This window comes from Heliangelus exortis, chromosome 1 (assembly GCF_036169615.1).
Source record: "Heliangelus exortis chromosome 1, bHelExo1.hap1, whole genome shotgun sequence".
Lineage (NCBI taxonomy): Eukaryota > Metazoa > Chordata > Aves > Apodiformes > Trochilidae > Heliangelus > Heliangelus exortis.
Window position 1 is genome coordinate 197,967,057 of NC_092422.1, and position 20,455 is coordinate 197,987,511.

Genomic DNA, 20,455 nt, shown 5'->3' on the forward strand with positions numbered 1-20,455 from the left:
ACTGACAAATCTGAAAGTTCCAGGTTAAAAGTTCAGTACTAAAGTATTGCCAGCCAAGGAAAGACTAGAAGTACTTGGGAAGACAAGGCTTGACTTGGCAGCCAGATGGCCTCTTCTCTCCCCATGCACAGTATCCCTGCAGGTCCTTAAAAGAGATACAGAGCAGTAGGCAAGAGCTGTAAGACCTTTTGGAAAGAGTGTTTCCTCCCTGTGTTTGTATCCTCCTTAGTTCCAGGTTTTACCAGGTTCCCACATCTGTGAGCCCTGGGCCAGGTAGGCACCTCCTTTCAAAGATGGAGAGGAGCACTGTTTCAGAAGGACAGTCTTCAGACTTGAAAAAGTCCCTGAGAAACTGAAGGAGGCCAAAGCCAGAAAACAAAACCACAAGATCTAAAAGATGTTGGGTTCCTGGAGATGGTGCAGTGAGGGATGGCTTCTGAATTGAGAAGCTTTATGGAAGTTGGTGGCATTGTTGTCTTCAGAGGACCAGAAGAGAATGTATTGAAGGGATGGATGGAGCAAAGGCACTGCTAGTTCAAACCTTAAACATTGGACACATCATCATCTGACCTGGACTCAGAGAGGCAGAAACCCCCCCTGCCTCAAAGGTCTGGGGACAAACCTCTCTGCACTTTGCCAAGCTCTCCTGGCCCTGCAGGGATGTGTTATGAGCTCTTCTGCCTCTGCCTGCCAGGTACCTTAAATGTCTCCTGGAACACTTCTGCTGAGTTCAGTGTGGAAAAAAAGGTGTTTTCCAGGCTGGCTGGCTGGCCAGGAGACAGGGATGCCTACCCCCACTGCATGGTGACTGCTGGCTCTTGGGGCTGTCCCCTGGACAGCCTGGTCTGCAACAGCTCCCAGCCTCCCAGAGGAGGAAAAAAAACCCACATTCACAGCATCATTCCTGATCTCAGAGACCAGGTCACAACACCACTGGTCACACGGGAAGGACCCAGAGATCCTTCTCTGTGGGTCTCCCAGGGCAACTGGAGGGAAGGTGGGGTCCCAGGGGGTGATTACCAGGCACCTGTAGACTCACAGGGGTCTGGATGCAATGTGCTCCACCAGGATGGCTCCCACACAGCCTGCAGGTGAGCTCTGAGGGCAAACATAGTGGAGGAGGCACCTCCTACAAATCCAGCCAGCTCTGTCCAGAACTGCAAGCACAAGAGCCAGTTCTTGAACTACCTCAGATTTGGCCAAGTCCAAACCACCAAGGGTCTTCCCCATTCTGAAAGAGGATATTCAGTATTAAATTAACACTTTTCTTTCTGCACTTCCTCAGGGACTGACAAGGAGTTGGTGTCCTGCAAGGAGACTTCACTGGCTCCATCCTCAGCAACTCTCTCCAACCCCAGGTCTCCTATGTCTGGCAAGCCCTTGTGTGCTCACACTTTGGGCAAGCCAAGGGCCCCTCCTTTGATTAACCTCGGGGACTGCACACACTCATTTTTTCAGACTGAGGCTTGGTTAGACCCCTCAAGTACAAAACTACCAGACAAAACATTCTTCCATCCATCACCCTTGGCTTAGCTAAGGTAAAGACAGAGCAGGAAGGACACAGAGCAACTACATTTTTACTCTGCCATTCACCAAAGTAAAATGCTATCCTGCTCATTGTACATTTATTTTCTGCACATTTATTTTCTCCAAGGACAAGATGGTACAAAAAAGGGATGACAAATCTACAAGCACCAGTCACACTGCTTCACACAGGGTGTATGAAAACTTGTGGCAGAAAGCAAATAATCTGAGAAAAACAGATTGTTCGCTCTCTGTGCTCAGTACTCCAAAGTTCAGATAAAAATGCAGTGGGGTCTTAACAACAGAGAAAAAGCATTGATGGGAAATGGGCAGAGGCCCCTGGCTGAAGCAGTCAGACACCTCAGAGATGCAGAACTGACTCCGCAGGTGTTTTCAGCCAGAGTGCTGCTGACTGATCAGCTTTACAAACCAGGCAGCACCAGAACACTCAGGCCTTTATCTGGAATCAGTGTCCCTTCTAATCTTGCTTTTCCTCATGCCTTTGCACAGAGAACTCTAACCTAAGGCTCCATCTGTACATGGTACAGATGTTTACTTTAAAAAAAGCAAAAAAAACCCAAAACCAGGACTAAAGCAAAATAGCCCAAGGATATTTATTTTGATAGAAGAGCTATTTGTTACGCCGACTTTAAGTTATTCATATTACAATAACTGTCTGCACAGCTTTGTGCAGCCTTTAAATTACATGCCATAAATTACCTCAGTGCAATTTTGCATGGAAACACTCCAAAGACAAATTAAAATATCTTCTTCCTGGCTGTAGAGGTTGCCTCCCCCAGCCTTCCTCCACAGCTTGTCACCACCTCCATCCTGCTATGCCCGCTTGGCCCTTCACACGAGTTGTGCCTAAAGACTTGCCTAAAGGGTTTAATAAAAATGAGCCACTTTTCCCCAAAACCCCAAATGGGTTAAATGCATAGTGAAGTACTTGAGCTGAGTAATTTGTTTTCTTTCAGAGGAACAGAAAGGGGGCAGGTTGGAACCAGAAGTCCATGATAAACTCTGGGTACTTTTTCTTGATGGGAATTGTCAGGGGAGTTATTGCCCGAGCTCCACCTCATGGGAAAGGCAGAGCAGCCCACAAGATGCCTCCAAACACAGGGTCTCAGTTGTGTATCTAAAGAAGCCCAATAGGTGATGAAACAATACAGAGCCAGTGGTGACCACATTATAGCAGGGCTCAGGAGAGTCCTTCTGTAAGGAGTCTGAGGTTCCAGCACCAGCAGCAAGGCCACTTGTATGACAATGACAGTGACTTCCCATGAAGAGCCAAGAGATGAGAGAGCTGCTGCTGCCACCTCCCTCAGGGTGGGCAAGTCCCTTCATAGATAGAAGGGAGTTTTACACTGTAAAGTTCTTTACCCTGAGGGCAATGGAACAATGGCACAGGGTGCCCAGGGAGGTGGTTGAGGCCTCATCCCTGGAGATATTCAAGGTGAGGCTTGAGGAGGCTCTGAGCATCCTGATCTAGGTGAGGGCGTCCATGCTGACTGCAGGGGGGTTGGGCCGGATAACCTTTGGAGGTCCCTTCCAACTCAACTTATTCTGTGATTCTATGAGTTTGAGATGTCTTTCTTTCCTAGTCTAACTCTGTATTCATTACTATTATGGCCAGAAGTGAACAAGCTGAAATAATAAATTAAAAGAGATAGATTTATTTTCTATGATTTGTTTGCTTTGAGTAAGACCATAAGCTCGTTATTTTATGCAAAGGCCCATAAGAATCTCAGGTCCTGAATAGCATCACAAAGAAAGACTGTCCTACTTGTGAGAGAAAACCATCAGAGGGTTTTCCTCACGCTGAACACAAAGGGAGGGGGTACAACCTGCACATAAGCTCCCACCACAGCTAATGAAGGCATGGTGGGCAGCCTGGTGAACATCCTGGTGAAGCACAGCTGAGCTCACATTGACATCCCACATGGCTGAACATGGCAGCTGAGGAGAGCCATGATCTTTTGTTCTGCTGGATGAGCCTGTGAAATGACAGGGCAGAAATTTGCTCCTAATGGGGCACAAGGACACAGAAGGAAAGCTGGAGGACAGAAAAGTCTGTGTGCTCATCCCAGAGGTCGCTTCAAGCAAGAGAAGGCATCAACAGAAGCCACTGGAAGTGGCTGAGCAGCCACATGATGGGACCAAAACCAAGCAGGTTGTGTTTGGGGAAGATCATCCCATTCTGGAGGATTCTCTAGGAAGCAGGCTTCACCAAAAGGTGAGATAATGATCTTGGCTGAGAAATGGGCAGAGCAATTAGGAAAACGTTTAACTAAGAGCACAGGCAAAACGATTCTGAAGAGGGAAGTGCAACAGAGAGCCAGAAGTAATTAAAACCATTTGACAAAGATCGTGAGGAAGATTCTGGGTTTTTTTCTTCTGCTTTGCTCATTGCAAAGTGCTAGGAGGTTGGAGGAGAAGAAAAAGGATGTGGACTGCTTTTACTGGTATTCAGAACTGTGATGTAACTGTTGGGACTGAAATCTATGGACAATGACGCCACTTGGAGTATTAAGGATGCCAGCTTGCTACCAGAATGAGAAAGTGCTGGATGGGGAAGGAGTAGAAGTATTTACATTAAAATCCCATCATCTCTCATCTGGCCAAGCTCCCAGCCCCTCTGCCTAGCAGGACATAAGGTGGGGTCCCATCCCAGCAACAGGGGATTCTCCTAAGGATGGCCCAGGGGGCCGGGTTGTGCAGGAAGAGCTGGGGCTGCCTGTGGTGAGCAGCACAGGCAGGAGCAAGCTGGCTGGTACCCATGCTCTTGAAAGCCTCTTAAAAATGCAGTTGTGACATATAAACCACAAATAGGACAGGAAAACCGGAGAAAATACCTTCAAATCAAAGACTGGAGGAGTTTGGCCTCCCTTTAATTAAAGAAAGGAAGATTGAATGTTGACTTGATTACCATGTATAAATACCCTCATGTGAAGACATACCAGGTACTAAAGCGCTCTTTAATCTAGGAGATAAAGTATAACGACAGCTGGAAGCTGAAGCATAGAAATTTAAATGAGATACGAATTTGAAACAGTGAGTGATTAACCAAATAAGGAAGGAAAGGCACGGTTCTTCTGCTCTGAATCAAGATTGATGACTTTCTGTGAAAACACATTTAAGCTTTGCTTGGTGAACACATACACACACACAGGGCAAAGAGCATCCTGCAAGATCCAGGAGGTCAGGTCAGATGGAACAATAGCTCCATCTGGTCTTAAAACCCAGGAGATTTTGATTTCTGCACAGCCATTTTAGATTGTTCTTCCATGTTCATGAAAGAGATTGTAAAGGAAGCAGTAATTAAGTCTTTTTGCATAAGAATTAGGACTCCAGAAGTGAGATGTCCAAGACTCAAGACTCCCTCAGTCTGTTTTCACATCTCATGGTTTAGCCCTTGGTTCTGAATGGGATCCAAACAACTGTTTGAGTCGGGTATTTTTCCTTCTTCGCCCACTGTATTTAACATGGTCTTTTCAATACTCAAGAGCCTGTTCCTATAAGCCTCTAAACTCTTCTGAAATAACATCTGGGTTCAAAGTGTATCTGAAACTCTGACAGCAACTTCCCAAGCAGCACACTGCCCTCTGCAATACAACACCCTCTGTAAACCTGAGCCAGCTTTAGATGAGTGGAGGGCTTCACTTGCAAAGAAAGATCCCTTAAAAGTCTTGTAAGGTCTTGGGCAAAACCAAAACCAGGTGGAGCTGAGCTGGGTGTCCATGCTCCAGGGTGGGCACTGATGGTGCTTGCAGGCCACCAGCCACTCCTCATCTGAGCAGTTGCTCATCAGGACATGCTGGCAGGTTCACACAGAGTGGCTACACTAGCATATTGAACACCATAAACATCCCTGGGTGCTGTTCAAATGGTTCTTGCCAGAGTTTGGCTGCACCAGTTTTCACCCTCCAGCAGAGGAGCTGGCTCAGGCCATTCCCAAAGGGCAGCTCGGATGCAGTCGCACTACCTGAGAGGATAGGAGTGTTGCAGTACGAACCTCCCTTAGGGCACGGCGCTCCAAGGTCCAACAGGGGTTCCAGCAGAAGTGCACAAATAGTGCCCTCAGTCTGTTGCCTCAGGATTGGTTAGCCTGGCTCGGTACTACTGCTCCAGATTCCACTAACCTCTCTGCTGGCTTGCTCAGGAATGAGCTGAGCCTGTGTTTCAGGCCTCACCTTTTATTGGCCCCCTAATCCTGCGCAGTTAGGGCCCGCCCTAATCAGGCACAGGTGGGCTTAGCACAAGCTCATGCCCACTACCTGGTAATTACTGGCACCTGGTTGCCTCATTGCCTCATTTCACTACATAGGAGAGGTTAACAGTGTGAACAACAGCACCTTGCCACCTGATCCTGGGGCTGAAAAATGGCCTGGACACACAGAGTCCAAGCAGAGAGGCAGCCAGTGTTTGAGAAACAACCTGAGAAACCATCTAACTGAACCAGAAACACAGAAAATTAATCATCAGATTGGAGTCTGCTCATGGGCTGGAAACGTGCCCATGATTCACACATGGAGCCCAACTTTACAATAAATACTAATAAGCTACACTACTTCAAAACAAGAATGAAAAAAGCAGTAACTTCTCTCTCAGAACAAGTCTAGGAGACTGCACAGCTGGGGACATAGGGAGAGGTCCTCCCTCACCACCCCTTCAGCAGCAAAATGTGCTGGAGTCTAATCCTCACTTCTTACAGCCAGGAGCCTACAGGCACCCACCAGTCAGAGACCAGACTTCTTTGGGTTAATTTTGCTCACATACATAGGAGAAAAACTGGACAAAGCCAGAAGTCAAGGTTTTATTTTCTTGACCCACAAAATACTTCTGACTGCTTCATTAAGAGATCCCCAGGCAGCAATCTGCACATGCTGAACTTGTCAGTCCCAGGGCTGATCTCATCCTTCCCAGAGTCCCACTGAAGATGGACCCACAGCTCTCCTACTTCCTGTGGTGCTCCCAGACTTTGTATCTTGCTCCCCACACACCATCTTCTCCCAAGAGCCAGCAGTAACTTCCTGCTCCCAAGACCCAAGCATCAGAAGATGACACACTCCTGGGAAGCTCCCATGCCATCCCTCTGTTCCAGACCTTACATTTCAGACAATGCATCATTTCCTAACCCACCATCAAAAACAACAATTACCCCAAATTCCCCCTGGACACTTTCTCCCCCGCCCCTGCTCTGTCATCCTCCCCTCTCTGGAGAAGCCTGTCTTACCTCCAGTGTCTGGATCGTGAAAGTTGGGGTCCAGTCCCTTCTCCAGCAGTCGGCAGACCTTCTCTGCATTCAGCATCTGCACGTACTCCATGAACTTCTTCAGATTTGCCTGCAGCCAGGACACCCCAGGAAAACATACAACACACAGCATTAACACCCCAGTGTGGAGAAAGAAGCCACCAGAGGAATATCCCCATTCTGGAGACCTAAGGCCACCATCACAAGTGGGGCAGCACCCCCTCTAAGCCAGGCCAGACCAGGGCATGCTGCAAATTTACACAGAACATGTTCCTTCTGTCCCTCTTTTCAAGACTGAGGTCGCTGGGTCACTCCAAGGAAGCCACTAGGGGCTGCCAGCCACCATCCTCACCCCCCTGCCCTGCTAAGAAACCTTGAGGTATGTTGGCACACACAGTGATGGCCAGAACATGTGTGTCACACATGTGTGACAGGACAAGGAGGATGGCCTCACATTGCACCAAGGGAGGCTCCAACTGGATATGAGAAAAAATTTCTTTGCTGAAAGAATGATCAGACCTTGGCCCAGGCAGCCCAGGACAGTGGTGGGGTCACCATACTTGGAGGGGGTCAAAAAAGATGTGGATGTAGCACTTCAGGACATAGTTGAGTTGGTGTTGGGTTGTTGGTTGGACTTGATGATCTTGGAGGTCTTTTCCAACCTTAACGATTCTGTGATTCTATGCTTCTAACCTCCCACAACGGTGTCTGCACTGTCCTGTGTCACAAACTCATTTCCAGGGACTTAAACCCTCTGGAGGAAAGATCAAGCTACTTGAACCCCAAATTGTGCTTTATTCCTGCTGTAATTTCCTGTCTTTGACCAAAGGCCAAATCTTGTTCTCCCAAGGGGACTGAATGCCCAAGAGACTCTTCTTTATGCCAGCCTGGTTGGTTGTGGGTTGTTGGGTTTTTTCCCTTTTCTTCTCTTTTGGCTAGCTACAGTTGATGAATACATTATTTTATCAGAATTCTAGACTCTAGAAATTGCAACTCTGCCAGGCAGGCAACGCTTGGACCAACTACAGCATAAAAATGCCTATCTCAGACACATTTTTAGTCCAGATTTTCAGATCCTTGATTGCAGGCTGGCTGGGTTTTTCTGAGTTTATTTTAATCAAACCATGCAGTAGCCAGCTTTAGGAACAGAGTCTAGAAAGTGTCTAAGACAGCAGAAATTCTGTGCAATTACCCAAGGGCAGTATTTGAGAAAAGCTTTGACCAACTGGCCATGCTGCAGCCATGGGTCAGGCTGAAAATGTCAGCCTTGTCTGAGCAAGGTAGATTTTTCAGCTAGTGAGAAAACTCTATTCTTAACATTTTCACTTAATTTGATATAGAAAAATTGTATCTTTTTATGAAGCAAAATGAATTCTCAAGTGCTTCTCCTCAAATTTCATTTTGAAGGTTTCCAGATGGAAAAAAAGAAAAAAAGTTCTGAAAATACCAAACAGGATGCAGAAACATGTCCATTTTTTTTCAAAGGCCTCCTAAACAAAATTTCACCCCATATTATTTGGGATAATATTCTGATTTTGTCATAATTTAATTTTCTAGGGGAAAAGAGGAGGCAGCAAACTCCAAAACGTGGCACCAACAAGTTCATTGGTGCTACATCTCCGACACACTGAGGAGATCAAGGTAAGAAGTCAGATAGAAAATATTACCAAGATGAAACTTTCCAAGGACAAGACAAATGAATTCACAGCTTCACTGTGAACCTGGCTGAAGATGAGTTCTGTCTCTGTGGCCAGTCTGGAGAAACCAAAGCTAAAACATTTAGCCTCCAGTTTCTAAACCCAGTGCCACAGAACTATGCTGCAGACCAGCCAGGTCACAGAGTTAAAATTCTAAAGCTGTAGTGGTGCAGTCCCCCTGCCATGCTGCTCCAGCCCAGCAGAGCCACCCTGGCCAATTCACATCCCTCAAGAATTCACTAGCCTGGGCTAGAGCAGCCAGGACAGATCCCAAGGAACAGCCCAACAGAGCCCATGAGCACAGGAAAATCACTCAGATGGTAAACCAGGGCTGGAACCATCCAGGCTAGAAATGTCTTCACAGAGCATAAGCAATTCCCGCAGCACCAACACTCTCATCACCAGCACCACAAAAAGGCACCTGGCACCAGCGCTGCCTTTCACGTCGACAAGACACCCCCAGCCCCCTCTGCTCAGTGTTGCTTCTCCCCCAGATCCCCTCTTGCCTCCCAAGAAAGCAAAAGCAAAATCCACCTCCTGCTTCAGCATTACTTCAGCTCCTGCAGCAGTACAGAAACACTGAGGGAATCACAGCTGCCTGCCAGCAACAGTATAGACAGGGCTTGACAACTCCCAGCCGCCTCCGTGATGCCATCCCAAAATGCCTCTTCCCAACCATCACCCAATGGTGCAGATTTAACCCTGTTCCTGCCACTCCACTTCCTCCACACATATCTTCTCCTGGCAGCCATTCAGCAGGTGACACTGACCAAACCCAACAGATGATGCTCCATACAGGGCCCCACTGAACCCTACAAATAGCACGGCCGGTCCCACCAGGAGCCATATCGGTGGTTGTGGAACATGTGGGGGCATCAGCCAAGGAAGGACCCCTCAGCACATGGCCCAGCAGCCCCTGCCCATGGAGGCCCCTGCACCAGCAGCTTTGCTGGGGGCTCCAGGGACAGAGACATCCTTGTGTGCCCCCCAGAAGCACATCCCACCCACAATCCCTGACAGCCGTGTGCTCCTTTGTATTCCCAGTTTTCCAGGTGCTCTGGAACTGAAAATGTTTTCTGCTGGTGGGAAGCTGAGGCAGACTGGTAACCTTTTTTTTTTGCTTAGAAGGGAAATGGAAGAGAAAGGGTATGAGCAAAAGGAGGGTGCAGAGAGAGGCATCCTGGGATCTGCACATTCCTGCTGCAGATGTGGGTTGATCATCACGGTCCTGTGCACCTCACATGGAATTTCCCTCTGGAAAAAATCAATTACTGCCCTGCATTTCCAGATAAAGAACAAAAAAGGTTCATCTATCCAAGGTCTTGGACCAAATCCACAGCAATACTTAAAAAATAAAGTCCATAGATTAAGCCAGTTAATATTTATATGGGAAAATCTTCTTTTTCAATCAACTTGTAGTTCCCTGTCTGCTCTGCAGCATGCTCCAGATGTGCAGTGCCACGTTAAGAGGTAGTTGCAATTCACAAACATGATGCCAGAGGGGCAGGGCAGGACACCAGCACAGGGATTTCTGATCCACCCCGGCCCAGTTCTGTTCCTCCTGTATGGTCCTAGACCTCAGAGAAAAAAAAATGTGCCCACCAAAAACCAAGAATATACATAATGAAAAAGACCGGTCACCAGGAGCGTAATGTTATGGTGTTTCACAAATCCTGTGCCCAGGATTTAGGAAACAATCTTGTTCCACTTACAAACAAACAAAAATTAAGCCATTACAAGGAAAGAAATAAAAAAAAGGGGAAAAATAAAAAGATCACACAGCAGAAAAAGAGTGACCACCAGAACGACCACAGCAACCGGCCTGCGGGCAGCAGCAGCGTGCATGAGCTGAGTGACCCAATGCCTCCCATCATCAGTTGTCAGTTTCCTGTTCTTTACCAAGAGAGGTAGATAATCAGCTCAATTAAGATGTTTTCCAGAATAAAGTTAGAGGAAAATTCATTGTTTCATTCAAGTTCAATATTTCTGTGGCCACAGAGAAACTGCCATATCTATGCATGTGTTCTGGGAGGCTGCTTCTCACAGTGCTGCACCTGTAGCCAGATTTGGGAAAGAACTAAAATTGGATAAGAACAAAGAAGAGAAAATTGCTAATTCAGATCCTGGGCTGTCACTGGCAGTGTGAGCAGCAGCGCCAGGGAGGGGATTGTCCCCTCTCCTCTGGGGAGACCCCCCTGAGGTAAAGCTCTGTCCAGCTCTGGGGTCCCCAGCAGCAGAAGGGCACGGAGCTGCTGGAGCCAGTGCAGAGGAGGCCCTGGAGCTGCTGGGAGGGCTGGAGCAGCTCTGCTCTGGAGCCAGGCGGAGAGGGTTCCCCCAGGAGGGAACACCAGGGCTCTTGTGGAGCTGCTGCCCACCCAGCTGGGACCATGGCCATAGCAGCATCATGCTGAGCAGTGTCAAACCAACAACTTGATCCCAGATTTTAAATTTTCACTTATATAAGATTTTGGTTACACTAAAAGTATCTCCCATCTGAAAACTGCACCTGTTTAACCTGCAGCATGACACAATGCAAACCTCTGTATTTACAAGCATTTATAACAAGGTCTTGGTTAAATGGCCCTTCTGCCAACCACCATGAACTCAAGTGTGAATTTTTTTCAAACAGCAAAACAAACTCAAACTCTATAAACACATCGCAGCCACATCCCTTGCTGGGCACATTTTATCCACTGAAGCACTGGAATTTACATTATTGTATGTCAGTTTTCCAGCCTATGCTGCACAGAAAAGCTTTCCTATCTGATTGTTTTCCATTTATATTTAGCTAGAAACACTGAATATTTTCCTTATTATTTGGACTGATTCACTCAAAGCTGAATGGAGATTTGAGAAGTGAGAAAGTAAGGAAGCTTGTTTTCCTCCCCCAGCCTACGAATAAAATCCTGGTGGGAAAGCAATGAGATTTCATTATTCTAAGAACTTGAGGGATTTAGTGCCAGGTTTTCAAACATATTAAGGTGACTAGACATGAAGAGAGAGAGCAAATGCCAAACTCCCACTGAAATCAAGGGGAGCTAAGCAGATGCCTATAGCGCTTAGGCAATGTTGAAATCTCACTAGATACCTGCTTATTTTCTGGCACTTAAATAGCTCTGAGAATCTGTGATGAGAACCACTCATTCAGACCAAATCTCCCTTTATTTTAAAGATCACTCAGCTTTAAATACAAAAGGTATGTACCAATAAATTTGCCTTTTGTCTTCTGTGTCCAGTACATTCAAACAACATCTAATTTAATGATAAAGACACAATTTAAAATGTTGGTTTGCTTCAATTTTAATTGAGTTTCAGCTTCCATACAAAACTTGATGCAAATGCAATTAATTAATTAAATAAAAAAGCTGTAAAGCCGTGGAACCCATTTCCTATATCCAAAAATTAAAATCTAAATGTATTTCTACAAAGCTATCTCACTGCTTAAACAAACACTCTATAAGGGATCTTCCTGGAGCGGAAGCACAGTATTTAGTGTGAAGAGTATGGTGAATTGCACATTGATCTGTTTGAAAGGCTGTAGCAACCCAAGCAAAGCAAGACCCAACAAAAACTCATCCAAATAAAATTGAAGCTCAGAGTAAGACTCTGCCTGGCTTTTTTTAAGCAGTGTTTCAAGCCTCTCCTGTCCCAGGTGCCCTTGCACCACAGCAGCAGTTGGCACGACAGAGGCAGGGTCAGGCTGAGGGGCTGCGGGCAGGTGGGACCCCCTGATCCCCCTTGGGGACCAACAAGATCTGTAAGGAAATGGTGACAGAGCTGAGCTCACATCTCTGCACCTCCTCCTTGCAACTGGAACCCCATGGGGAAGCACTCCCTGTCTTTGGAATCTCCTTCCTTGTGGGTAGGGCAGCACTGCTGCACAAGGAGGAGGAGGATCCTCATCAGGACAGACAGCAACCAAAGCCTGTGTCTGCCCTTGGCCTTTGGGTACTGCCCCAACCCCATCACCAGCGCTTCTGCTGGGTCCATGTATGGTGACCCAAAGCACCCGGCTCAGCAGATGACTCCTGAGCAACTCGGAGGCTCTGGTTCACAGAGTGTGAAGGAGATTGGTGCTGGCAAAGTGCCTGGGGCCGGGACACAGCTCCAGCACCCAGCTGGCAGCTGCCACGCCACAGTCCATCATCCTCTGCGAGCACCAACACACAGGGAAAAAATCAACACCCTCCAGAAAAGAAAAGCTTATTGAGAGGAAACTGGTGTGAGGCAACAAGCTTCTCTCTCTTGAATCGCAATGAAAGAAAATAAATGAGATATTCTTCTCACAGGGAAATTATTCTGTCAGTCGCTATTCAGGGTGGGCTGGGTGCTGGGGGAAGCCAACCACAGGCCCCAGCTCGGGTGCTCTGCAGGAGCCCTTCATGACAGGAACTTGTTGATCTTTCCAGCAATTTCAGCACTGAGGAAAGGCAAATCTTTTCTTAAGGGTCAAGTTTAGTCCAAACGGCAGCTGGAATTAAGACAAGCCACCTGCTTCCCAGAGTGTGGCAGCTGTGGTGGGGTCACGGGTCCTGGAAGAGGCTGGAGAAGCCCAAGCTCATCCCTGCCTGACACGCTCTCACACAGGCAGCAGCAAACTGCCACCTCGCTGACTCCCACAGAAACACCAAATAACCTATCCCACCACACACCACCAGCACATCTAGCCACAGGCTGCTGGGTGGGCCAAACCCCCAGCACCAGCAGAACACAGCCCCAGGTGTGGAAAGAAGAGGAGGGAGAGGGGGGAGAGGGGAGGTGAAGAGAGGGGGGAGAGGGGAGAGAGGGAAGAGAAGAGAGAAGAGAGAAGAGAGAAGAGAGAAGAGAGAAGAGAGAAGAGCAGGGCAGTCCCCACTGCCCTCCTGGCAGCATCTATGACTCCACTGGGATCTGTCTGGCAGCAGAAGTCACAACTCTTGCTCTCCCAAGGTTCAGAGCCCTGTTCCCTGGCAATCTCCTCCTGGCAGAGCCTCCCTGGTGAGGACCCCTGCTCTGCATGGGATGTGGCCAGGATGCCTGGGCTTTCATGAGGAGACAGCACGTCCTGTTGGTAGCTGGTATGAGGCTGTGGTTTGGGTTTGTGCTGGAAACAGTGATGACAACACAAGTATGTGTCCAGCACCACGGGCTCTCCTGCTCCTCACAGTGCCCCACAGCAGGCTAGGGGGGCACCAGGAATGGGAGGGCGCACAGCCAGGACAGCTGATCCCACTGACCCAGGGATGTCCCAGAGCACAGGACATGGTGCTTGGCAAAACCTGGGGAAGGAGGGGCATTGGGAGTGATGGCATTTGTCTTCCCCAGTCACCCTCATGTGTGATGCAGCCCTGTTGTCCGGAGGAAGCAGTGGATTAATTCCTGATTTTGCTTTACCTGTTAAACTGCTTTTATCTCCACAACTTCGTCACTTTTACCCTTCTGCTTCTCTACAAAGACACACTGAAATGGGGGTGCGCTGTTACCAGAGGAGTTTGGTGGGCCAGATGGTCTGTGGTCACCCAGGGCAGCCTCCACATGCTCTCAGACATCAGATCCTGCTGTCCTGCCCCTCATTCATTAGTTTGTTTGGGCAGAGAAGGAGATGCCAGGGAAAAGTGAGTGGTCTCCTGCAGTAGGACAGGCCTGGCTTCCACCCAGCTTTGATATGCCAGCTGATGAGGTGCAATGTTTCTTGCTGCAGAGGTGGCCTTGGATACAAATGGCACTGATGGCAGTGGGAAACAGCAAGACACCACCCTATTCTCCATATTCAGTCTTGAATCTTTGCCCTTGATCACCTTCAGCCACTACTGAAACAAAATCTCCTCTGTTCCAGGTGATCACATGCCCTGCATCCTGAAAGTGGGTGCAGCCTTTGGCAGTGCATGCCATGCTGGCACACACATCCAGCTCCAGTGGCCCCATCTCCTCCTGAGATCCTTCACAGCTTACATTGGCTTTCTACTGCCTTCTCCTGGCATCACCATAGTCATGGATGCCTTCACCCAGATGTCTCTTGGGTCTAGATGTCCCCCACGTCCCGCTGCTCCCAGAACCGTGCCACCATCCCCTCCTCCTACAACCACCCTCTGGTGCACTAGCTCCAACAGGAAAAGTGGTGACAATCACACTGTGGACCTGTCACCTGTGTTGTCCACCAAACTGATGCTTCTTCACTACTCCCTCACCTTCAGCCTGCCTGCAGCCTGTCCTCCAGCCCCGTGCTGGGGCTGCTGTTCCTCTGCAGATGGAGTCTGAAGCAGCAGAGAATCCCCATCCACAGCAGCACTGCAGTCACCTACAAGAGTGATAGCATATGTGCTCCTAATAATTACTTTAAATGTATTTTAAGTATGTTGATTCTTTCCCCTTCAAGGTGGTAATATCCCAAGCCTCCTGGAAGTACAACATCCTCTGTGGACATTTTGGTGAATGCCAATATTCTGCACAGATTTCTGGTTTTAAGCTCAATGGGATTGCCCTTTTCTAACATGCATTTCTTTGCACTCCCATTTCTAAATGGTCTGCTATTATTCAGTGAGAAAAATATTCAGCAGAAATGTAAGTGCTTGCAGGTCCCATGAGGTGCAAGGGACTGAGGCTGATTGACTGATTTTACCAAGTCGTTTTGTTATTGCTAGCAGTACAAGAAATCCCCACTTAGAACAAGTCCACTGGCACTCAAAATAAGTTATTTTTGCTTTTCTTGTTTCTTTTAATGGCAGTCAAGACTCGTGTTTCAAGGTCATTAAAAGATCCAACTAGTGTATTCTGCCACTAAAAGACAGACTCTAAACTCTGAACATTTTCCTGCTTTGCTCCCATTCCAGTAAAAGCCTTAGCCACAGGCCTAAACCTTTTTCACACACCAAGCCTCAGGAGAGGTCCCACCATCCTGCTAGACCTGAGAGCTAATCCTCCACAGCCCTTCAAATTACTGAATCTCAGAAAAAGTGGCATTTCACTGCCCGAGCAGTCAGGCATCACTACAAACCACCAGAAAGCCCCACACCCTCAGTGCCACACACAGCCTGCACCCTGCCACAGATGCTTCACCCCCATGTGTCCACTTCCCAGGAGGTCTCCCAGTGTGGAGACAGCAGCAGCCGCCCCACACCTGAGCCTCTCCCACCCGCAGCAGTGGAACAGCTGCTTCCCAAGTGGCCCCTCAGACACCTCCCTCCCGTCCTGGCCACCAGCACCCAGTGTCCCCACAGGGTGATGGCCCAGGAGGACAGGACTGTCCTCATGTGTCCCTTCACCCAGAGGTGTTCCCGTAGCAGAGGAGCCTCAGCAGGCAGTACCATGCTCATGGCTCAGGGTCTGTGGCCCCCAGCAGCTTGCTGGTTTTGTCTCTGCTCATCCAGCCTCCATCCCAGCCAGGAGAACCTAGCCCGTGTCCCCCTCTGCCCCTCAGGAGGCTGCAGACACGCACTCTGCTCTCGCCCAGCCAAGCAGCATCCACCCCTGCGTGGCTGGCACAGCTCCTGCTCCTGCCCCTTCTGGTGCTACCACCCCACTGCCTCCCTCACATCCCCTGGGCCAGGTCCACAGCACCCACGGACTCTGGGGAAACACCAGCCCAAGGAAACTCTCCTCAGCATCTTCCTGAGGGGAGCAGAAGGCAGAGGAGGTGCAGGATCTCACACAGATGCTATATTTTATTGGCAAGGAATAGTTTAAAAATAAAGGAACATGAAGGGGAATTTGTTTTTTAAGTAGTAATTAAAGCATGGAGATTAAGTAAGAATATTGAATAAAGTGCATTTATGGCTCCTACACACTCGTAGGGGAAGTCCTCAGCCACTGCTGCTTGGGAGCCCCTGTGGTGGGCACCTCCAGCACTGCCTCCAGCAGGAAGGGTCCCCGCTGGCAAGGCTGGGCAGGACCATGATTCATGCTTCCTGGTGCCAAGAAGATGCTGAGAACTTTCCAGATCTGCTGCCTGCATATTCTTATTCACTAGACAGAAGCCTTGTGACTTTAATCTTCCTGAGTCAAACCTGAACCCTATCAGCATTTTGTCTCTTGCTTCTGCAGCTCTGCAAAGCAAAGACAGAGGAGCTGCTGCTTACAAACCAAAGAAAGACCTGCTTCTTCCTAGATTTTCACCTTTGGGGTAGGCTTTGGGAAAAGGTTTTCTACTCTTCTGCTTTACATTTGTGGCTCCATCTAGCTCAGCTCTTGCTGTCATACCTCTTCACTGAAAATTGATGGCTCCTTGACTTCCCATCTCTTGGAGAGCAGATGTAACAAGAAGCAAAGCAACACCCTGCAGACCCACAGCAGGAGCCATACATGGGCACCCTGTGCCCAGCAGCAAGGTGGGTTGCCAGGAGGCTGAGGAGGAGGCACAGCCCAGCCCTGGACACCTCCTGTCCATGTCCCAGAGCCACTGGATGAGGGACAAGAGTGGCTGAGCAGCTGAGAAGGGTCAGGGCAGACAACAGCATGTGTCTTGTCAGAGGGCAAAAGGAAAACAGGCACAGGCTGCCCAGCCCTTGGGGGAAGCAGTTGCTCTACACAGGAGGTTTCTGAGGGAGCAGCAAGAAGGGAAGCAGCTGTGAGCCTCGGGGTCCTGACCAGCCCCTCAACCATCCTAAACAAGAGCCTCCAAAGCCTCTCTCAGCACAGCCCTCCCAGCACAGAGCTTGCCACGCACCAGCCACCCCCATGCCCACACTACCATCCCCTGCCCCAGCCCTTCCCCACAGACATGATGGGGGCTGTGGGTGTCCCCATGCCACGCAGCAGCTCCAGTGCTGCCCAGTGCTTTAGAGTCACCCAGATGTGTGACAGCCATACTGTGCTGCCATAATCTCCATCCTTCCTCCTGTCCCACAGTGACCACACACTGCTGACCTTGGCCCCACAGGAACCATCAAAATTTCCATAGGGCCATGTGTCACCTCAAGACACAATTACTAGTGGCAGCAGAAACCTTCTGATGGCTCCAGACTTCTCCACACTCACTGCTTTTAATTTCTCAGGCAAGAAGTGACATCATGGGATCACTGTAGGAGGATCATTAGAGGAAGAGCAATCCAGCCAACATGTCCCTTGGCTTGACCACCTTCACCATCCCTGATCCCTCAGCTGTGCCAACTGGAATATATCCCTGACTGCAGAGCCTGGTGGTTGTGGTGGGGTGTCTCTCCTCCCAGGAAACACCCATGCATGCAGAACCACCATTCCTGCCACACTGCCTGTTCTGTTGACACCCAGATGCCAACACGGTTAACCTTGACACATGATTTGATCACTGCCCATGGTGACATGTGGGGGCTGCAGCAGACCAAGAGCTCTTCCCACTGCACACATGGATCTTGACAGCAAAATCCTGACCCAAACGCATGGGTTAAAGCCAGAGACAAAGCGAGGAGCCCGTGTGCAAGGCAGAGGCGTGCAGCAGCCTCCCACCAGAGGGAGGGAAGGGTGTTCCTCAATCACACCATTGTGCTCTACAGGCACTCAGTGACTCCTCCATGCCAGTGAAGAAAGCTTCTCTTCAGCTGATCCATCATGGTTTCCTCCTCCTCAGCCCCCCAAGGGAAAGCTGACCCCCGGCTCTCCTGCAGAACCTGGTCCCACCACACACCTGCCTGCCAGCACACCAAAGCAGCACAAGTCTGTCCCTGCATGGGCACCCTCCCAGGGCTTGATGAGGTCCTTCAGCTTGCACCCCAACCCGGACCACTCCAGAGCTCAGCAAGCACTACCTGTTTTTCCTGAGTGTTTTGCCATCTGGCAAGCAGGGAAGACTGAAACATCCCAAAACCTGGTATGCTCCCTGTGACAGGCCACCATCATGGCAGCTGGATGCACTATCATGGCTTTGAGGCTGCCAGCTGAACTCCAGACTTACCTTTGTGTGGAGCTTGGCAAACTGCTTGTCATCCAGCAACGCCTGGGTGTACACACGCCTCTTGTACCGGAACTGCAAGAGGGAAGAAAGTCAGATATGAGAGGAACAAAACCCACTCAGCATTAAACTGCTCTCCAGCAGCTCCAGCAAACATCATCTTGCAAGAAGACATCGAGTCTGAAAACAAAAACAGATAGAGAATACACTGTTCTCCCTCATAATTTGCTCTAATAGTTAATTGCTTCCCTCTCTAGAGAAATTCTGACCAGTTTTTCTTATAAATCTGTCTGGCTTCAGCTTCCAGACCATCTGGGTTTTGTTCCGCTTCTTCCTAATTAATTCGGGATCTCTCACAGCAGAGTGCTTCTCCCAGGATGGTTCTTACACAGGCAGTCTGAAGTCGACTTCCCTGCAAGCAGGGTGAGCTGTAAAGCTCTCACTAAGGCATCTTTTCTGTTTTCAGACTATTTCTGCTGCTCTTTTCTGTGCCATGCCTTGGTCCTCTCAAGTACAGTGACTGCCTCCCACAGTCTGCTCCAATGGGACCACCATTCACTGAATGACCAAGACATTATATTCTCTGCCAAACTTCCCTAGCCTGATTTTATCATCAGTTATTACACATTCACACCCAGATCTCTGGGGTAACCACCTCAAGTTTGACACCAGTACCCATGAGAAATACATCCATGCAGTGATGCTCGCAGTGACAACTCCTCTTTATCACTGATTAATTAGCCAGTGGCACTTGTCCCACTGATGTTCTCTGGTACTAATCCTGAATCTGAATGCTGTGTAGAACAAAATCAAGAACCCCCAAGTGGCTCCTACCTTTGTATAGTTATCTTTATCAAGCAGAATTACAGTTTCCTTAAAGAATGAAACTGGATTTGTTTGACTAGATCTTTTTTCAATGCATGAATTGTATTCTGAGATTTTGAATAGCTGTGAACCTAATCCCCCATCAACATTTCATTATTTCAGCTGGAACTGACACCAAGTTATCTTTGGACTGCAGTTACTAAGCTCATCCCACTTACTTTTCAATCCTGGCAAAATATTAGCACATTTCCAGTCTGTCACAAACTTGTACTACTGGGCAGATGTTTTCATACATGATTACTTTTCCTAATAATTTCAAGTTAAAAATGGTCTTTCCCGCTGATGCTACTAGCAACAGGGATCCTCCGGGCATCCCTAGGTAGTCATGCCAGCATCAACACCAGCACCACGCTGAGGGGCTGCAAAGGAGCTCCACTTCCAGCCCCCACAGCTCACCCCTGGACTGGGCTTGAGTGAGTTGGTCACAGAAGCAGGAGAATTTCCAAGTCTCCTCCAAATTTACAAGGTGCCTGAACTATAGTGATTAGTAACAGTGATTAAGAACACAATGGAGTATCTGGCATGCAAATGCATTAACTGCCTCATTAGGAAGGACACAATAAGCTTCTGACAGTAGTTACCAACCAGTAAGGTAATATGGGATAGAGCTGATATCCCCAAAGGCAGGAGGGATGGGCTGACCCCAGGACAAGCTTCTGGATCACCACTGCCCTGTGCTTCAGCTGCTGTTTCATCCCCATAAATGAACATGGAGCAGCTCTGCCTGGCACAGCACAGAGACAGCAGCCCACTTCTCCAGGGAACTACTGCAGATACCTCCGTTTAATGTAAATTTTCTGTCAGTGTGCAGAAACTCCTCGGTTACCTGATTACCTCCATATGCAGCCTGAGGGCTAATTTATCTTTTGCATTCAAGAAACCCCAGTGGTATCAGCAGAGCTGATAATAGAAGTGAATAGGATTTTTGATTTTCCAATAGGGTTCTCAAGTTCTCAGCTGCCGTTCTTACCATGTTATAAAGAATTAAAATGACACATAACAAACACCATGGCAAGTCTGCATTTAGATGTGTTTGCTAAGACATTAAGTATGGACATTATGCTAAATTATACAAAAACAATGCATTAAAGCCCGTGTAAGGAACATTAAGGAATTTACTACCTCATAGGTTTATTTGCAAGCATTCTTAATATTGTTCCAAGTGTTTTTGTCTACATTAAATGTCAGTTTGCTAAGAAACTGTGCTGCACTTTCTTTCAAATTAGTCCGTGTTAAGTTATAATAACAGCATTT

General features: G+C 48.4%; 1 protein-coding gene across 10 annotated transcripts in view; it reads right to left on the reverse strand.

Annotated features, from left to right (window-relative positions):
• The window catches only part of SHANK3 (SH3 and multiple ankyrin repeat domains 3), a 318,859-nt gene that overhangs the window by 245,843 nt on the left and 52,561 nt on the right, over positions 1 to 20,455 (reverse strand). For all 10 annotated transcript variants that reach the window (XM_071734304.1, XM_071734311.1, XM_071734302.1 and 7 more), the window contains 2 exons: positions 18,320 to 18,391; positions 6,761 to 6,869 (listed from right to left, as the gene is read on the reverse strand). In XM_071734304.1, coding sequence (XP_071590405.1) covers positions 6,761 to 6,869; positions 18,320 to 18,391 — 181 coding nt within the window. The remainder of the gene's footprint in view (positions 1 to 6,760; positions 6,870 to 18,319; positions 18,392 to 20,455) is intronic.